Raw genomic sequence first — 5,922 nt, 5'->3', positions numbered from 1 at the left:
TCCACTATATTTCATTATCTTTCTGAATAACTTTCTCATTTGACAAGATATCATCAAGAACTCTCAAGACATTGTTGAGGAGGCAGTCTGGGGCATTTTGATTTTAAAAAACAACAACAAAGTAATGTAACGTGCGAGCCAATGAAACACCAGATAGCCGAGCTTTCTGGTTTAATGAAACAAACACCAACAGATCCCTTCAGGGAAAGCATGCTCGACCCTTAAGGGGTCCACTGGTCTTTATATACGCTAACTTCTCTATCCTCACAGATCCCGGGCTTTGCTAATTTGCATATAACCAAGTTCACATACGTACTACGAACGTACTTCCGTTTTATACGGAATATTATGAATGCACATCCGCCTACAGCGGACCGTTACAGTAAAAATGTCGACAGACTTTCCCGAACCAATGGGAATGCTTTTTAATCCAATATGATAAAATCTTCTTTTGTAAAATTTGTTTAACTACTTACTATCCTAAAACCTGTCACCAAGATTAAATGTTTAACTCCCCAAAAAGATCGTTCCTCAATACTAAATAAAACATGAACTTTTTAAACGTTTGAGTTTTTTATCTTCCCAACCTACTTTTACATCGTGGCCGGCCCTTAATAAAGGTCATTTGGTGTTTCAATTACCCATGCTTTAGAACAGTTACACTGCAATAATTATATAAACAGCGTTTTGTTGATACAAAACCAGTTTCAGTTTTAGTTTCAATGGTTTCAGCAGTTTTGAAACCGGCTTTGATCGTTTGGCTTGAAGTAATAAATGCATGGTATTGTATAAGGATTCAACAACATGGCGGAACTACTGCATGTAGCCATTACTTCTAATTATTAATATTACCTTTATCAAAAAGACTGAGTTTCAACAAACGTGGTTGGTCACTTTCCGCCATGTTGGTTTCAAAGTAAACTAGTTTTTGGATGGAACGAACCGATGAAACCGCCTCCGTTAGGGGTTTCGATAGTTTAAAAAATCGGTTTCGGCTTTCGTTAAAAAAACACACAATAAAACTGGTTTGGGTTTTATTTGAAACTGTAACAACAAATGCACAGCTCGTGAAACCAATATTAAACCAAAACGAGTTTATAACCAACAAAAACGCCCTTAGAAGTATCAAAAAGAGTTGCGAGTCTACTTTGCTGATGCGCAATTGACATGACAACTACGGGAAATAATTCCTATTCGCTACTCATTTTAAGCTTAATTACTAATAGATTCACCGTCGCCGCGGTTATTTACCTTCGTTTGAAATCAATACACGAGCCAAAAGTGAGACTGATTCGGACAGACACGATATTAAAAAGGGCGGTTTAAACGAACTCTTGCTGACTATGGACACGGTAAGAATTTAAAATAGCCATTTCTCGGTTTATACTTAGATGTGTCTGGGAGTAAGCCCCCGGTATTTTTGTTCAGTAAGTGGAGCACCTGGCTATAAAACTCTTCATGAAGGGGATCCCTAGCGACAACACTTCTGAGACTGTGACGTGTTATGGACAAATATGGGAATCAGTTATACATACTGTGGAAGAAAACCACCACGTTCCCTTGTTGACCATAAGACGAACTATGTCGACTTGATTAATTGTATTTAACTTTCACCAACGCTCCAAAAGCAACAACATTTTACAGCCATATTAACAAAAAAAGCCGACTCGAACCTCCCAGTATGTCTTTACGTTGATCAACAGCTTGTACAAAGTTATTAGTGGGTTAATCAAACATTTTATAAGGAAAAGACTGTCGCTTTATTCTATCCCTTTTAAGTAGACAAAAATAGGCGCGGCCCAAACTACCATTTTTCTTTACGAATATTAGTTCCATTTCAGGCCACCCATATCTGACAAAAACTTTATCAAAATAGCTGATTATTAACAAATTGGAATTGTTCAAACATCTTCGGTGCAAGGTTTTTCTTTTTTCAACATTTCTGTTAAATCATATCAATTTTGGCAATGGTCAAAACTATGACTACCCTGCAAGCATTTTATTGATAAAAAACTGGCAGTGCTTTTCAAATTCTAAATTTCATACAGCAGGTCTTGATATAACGTTTTGATCCAAGCAGTAAAGTACGAATTTGGACTTTAAAAACATATAACATTCTAACATTCTAACATTCTAATTTCGATGACCGATCCTTGTCATCACCTTTAACAAGTTTTATTACTTCATATAAGGAAATCGAAAACAGTTCTTACCAAACACGTGTTTTTCATATGGAGAACTGGGTCACGGACATTACGGACCAGACATAACGGACCAGATTTGGGGACATTACGGACCATATTTCGGGACATTACGGGTCATGATATATAATTTTACTCACAGATTGTTTTAACTTTATAACATACCATATTTGCAGACAATGATTAATAATTTTACTCACAGTTTGTTTTAACTTTGTTTTGAAATTACGGACCATGAATTATAATTTTACTCATAGTTTGTTGAAACTTTATAACATATAATATTTACGAACAATGATTTATAACTTAACTCACAGTTGTTGTTTTTCACTTATAATGTACAATATTTCGGGACATTACGGACCATGAATAATATTTTTACTCACAGTTTGTTTTAACTTCATATTAATATACCATATTTGAGGACAATGATTTATGATTTTACATGCAACTTTTGTATATCTGTGAATGTGAATGTTTATATGTTCTTATAGGTGCTCGATTGCTTTCTGAAATAATGAAATAATGAAATTTATCACCAATACGGTTAGAATCACAAAGATGGCAATTTCTGTCATTTATGTTTATATTCCTCCAACTACCTACTTCAACTGAAAAGTTTATTTCTTGTTCTAAATCGTAGAACATAATTCAATAATTTTGTCGGTGTTTTAACAAGAAAGTTTTCAAATTGAAAGCATGAAAAAATAATGTTAATAGCATTATAGATCATGGTTCCGTTATGTTTCTCAAAATGGGCCGTAATGTCCCGAAATATGGTCCGTTTTGTCTGGTCCGTAATGTCCATGGTCCGTTATGTCCGTAATTCCGAGAACTAACCCTTGCGCTTTCCGATGGAGTTGCCTCCGCTGTCTCATTTTTCTTTTTAAATGCGACAAACATTGGTAAGTACATTCCATTCTCAACACCATCTTATCTCTTGTGAACTATACCATATTGCATTGTTGTTGTTTTGTTGTTGTCTTTTTTTTTGTTCTTTTTTTTTTGGGGGGGGGGGACATCAGATTAGTTACTAGTAGGCAGAGTATCAGCGGTACAATATGTACACTTGGCAATACCGTGGATCAGGAGGAAGATGATGAGAATATGATTTTTTTTAAACTGAATACAATTTTGAAAAAAATATTGCTTTTCATTTAAGAAATCATGTTTAATTGTTTATTTTTTTTGTTTTCGTAAAAGATGAACTTTAAGTTTCTTTTTTTTTCTCAAGCATCATCATAAATAATGTGAGCAAGTATGTCTTTGCGTTTATATTGACGTAGCACTTGTATGTTAGAACGTAGTAGCCGAAAATGGCAAAATGCTCATTAGAAGTTTTTCTGAAAAAGTAGGTGTAGATAATTCCCCCTGGCGGCGGGAGGTAGGGTTTCACTATCTGTCTAGTTTTACAGTAATGGTAGAATGATTGATTCATACATAGTTTTTATGTTATAAACTGCTTGGTTTCTTTATCTGGGACGGGTTAACAAACGATCTAAGTCGAGGAAATATTTTCTTGTTTGAAATACGCTTCTCCAATAAGACGAGTATAATAATACTCCAATGAAATTGCCGAAATTTATATTGCGACTGACGTTAATTGGTGAAGCCGATCCTTGCTAGTAAGCAATGTTTACATAATGAAACTCCGTGCTTTATCAGAATGAAACAAGTTGTGACCCTTACATTCAAGACTGTGCCATATGACAATTGCCATTTGTAAAATGCAGCTCATCCTGTTAACATTGCTCTTGGTTACGGTGTGTGACGCTCTTGGTGATAAAGAGAGAATACAGACGTTGGAAAATGAAGGTATCCGTACGTTGATATACGTAACGAAGGGATGTTTATATATTACTCATTCGAAGAAAAAAAAAGTTTATGAAAATGTAGTTGTGAAATCAGTATATATCATTGTCACTATCTATCATGTTTGTATTATATTTGGATTGTCTGTTGTACAGGTCGAGGGCCTTTCGTACTATAAACTTTAAACTTTTGAACATACATATTTAATTCCAAAGACATTCTCATTTAGGATGTGGAGCAGGATTTGATAAAGTAAAATTGTCTTATTATTGATAATGAACAATGATTGATCGCAATTGTACCAAATGTGGGGTTATTTGCACATTTAGCGTAGCTAAAGCCCTATATAAAAAACATTAAAAACTATGTACGCGGTCTTTGTCATGCATTCAATTTGCATTTCTTCCAGTTTCTGACTTGAAGGCCGCCTTCTTGAAACAAGAGAAACTCGTCAGTGTACTGGCAGATAAGTGCAGTGAGTAATACACTAAAGTTCACTGTTTGCCGATAACGTTGTTATTCAGTTAACAAATGCGAAACGGAGTTCTACTTCAGTGGATTATACCTTTAGCAATTGTTCTGTTTGTTGGGCATATTAGATTGACAAGGTTCTATAATAAAGATACATTAGATGCAATTACCACGTACTAGTAAGTTTTTTTACCAATCAACAAATTAGCAAATGAATTATTTATTACTGCTAACCGGCATCATTAACTTTGTCCTCCGTGAACTGTTACATCATGAGATACATCTAAGACGTGCCTTTCAGACGAGCGGTCAAATCGTTTCGTGATGGACGAGTCCCCCGTAATTGCCTTTACCGGCGCTGTAGCCCCAGAGTTTGTCCCGAATATGCACCACGGAGAGACGGTCAAGTTTGAAACCACCGTAACAAACTTCGGGGATGGCTACAATAATCAAACGGGCGTGTTTGTTGTCCCGACGAGCGGATTGTACATGTTTTCATGTTCAATCCTAGACGAGCATCATAGCGTTAACGGTCTGGCAATGGTCCATGCAGAAATCGTCAAAGGTACCAAAGTGCTTGGTCGAGTTTTTGCCCACGCCGAAGTTGACCAGTACCGTGACCAAGGTGCCAACACGGTGTTCACGTATGCCCTTCAGGGTGAACAAGTCTTTGTCCGCGTAATGGACAATAATAACCTCTCACTTGGAGGCGAATTGTATTCGACATTTTCCGGTTTATTAATTCAGGCATTTTAAAGCTAAACTGGAGCGGCATTTCTTGTGAATATTATTTATCGTTTCTTGTATTTCGTCCAAAGTTGGATTTTTTAAACATATATTCCCTTAAGGAATCACATTTCTCTAAAATTGTTTGATCATTTTAAAAAATAGGATTATATATTTTATTTGCAAAGCATCCGTTTAACCTTTAACTTTTTGATTTAATAATTAAACAATAAAGAATAATGTCAATCTTCAATAAAAAAAGTGAAAAATCGTTTTAGCATGCGTCTTTAATACGGCCCATTGACCTCAGTGAAAAACGGTAACTCGACAGCGTTAAGATTATTGTTTTCTATCTTCTCTCGACAAAACAAAAATGTGTTATCATAAAATAAAGATAATTTTGCAAAGTTTTAAAGTAAACATTAACCCATTGAATCACAGTTGATTAATAATGTTTTAGCAATTAAAGTGACCGAAGTTTAATAAGATTTATTTTCACTACATTCTATATAGGTACAATATGTCAATGACAGTTGTTTAATCCTGCTTTTTGTTCATGTAAATTAAAATGGACCCAACTTGTTGAATGATATGTTTTAAAAAAAGGTATCTTAATTTTAATGACCCTCGTTTATGGATCAACACGCAAGAAATCCGTGTGTGTGTGTGGGGGGGGGGGGGGGTCGTGGAGAGAGAGTGTTGAGCACATTTA

At 35.4% G+C, this 5,922-nt stretch overlaps 1 protein-coding gene across 1 annotated transcript; it reads left to right on the top strand.

Moving 5' to 3' along the window:
* Window positions 1-3,891: 3,891 nt before the first annotated feature.
* LOC128225572 (complement C1q-like protein 3) lies at window positions 3,892-5,404 on the top strand. Its single transcript, XM_052935443.1, has 3 exons — window positions 3,892-4,016; window positions 4,423-4,488; window positions 4,786-5,404. Exons 1-3 carry the CDS (start codon window positions 3,908-3,910, stop codon window positions 5,238-5,240), a joined length of 630 nt encoding a protein of 209 aa, XP_052791403.1. The 5' UTR covers window positions 3,892-3,907; the 3' UTR covers window positions 5,241-5,404.
* The last annotated feature ends 518 nt before the right edge of the window (window positions 5,405-5,922 follow it).

This window comes from Mya arenaria, chromosome 3 (genome assembly GCF_026914265.1).
Source record: "Mya arenaria isolate MELC-2E11 chromosome 3, ASM2691426v1".
Classification (NCBI taxonomy): Eukaryota; Metazoa; Mollusca; class Bivalvia; order Myida; family Myidae; genus Mya; species Mya arenaria.
This window is presented reverse-complemented; position numbering and strand designations above follow the sequence as displayed.

Coding starts and splice junctions, on each gene's coding strand:
- LOC128225572 (XM_052935443.1), top strand. CDS start 3,908: ATGACAATTGCCATTTGTAAAATGCAGCTCATCCTGTTAACATTGCTC. Junction 4,017..4,422: donor ACAGACGTTGGAAAATGAAG/GTATCCGTACGT, acceptor CATTTCTTCCAG/TTTCTGACTTGAAGGCCGCC. Junction 4,489..4,785: donor TGTACTGGCAGATAAGTGCA/GTGAGTAATACA, acceptor CGTGCCTTTCAG/ACGAGCGGTCAAATCGTTTC.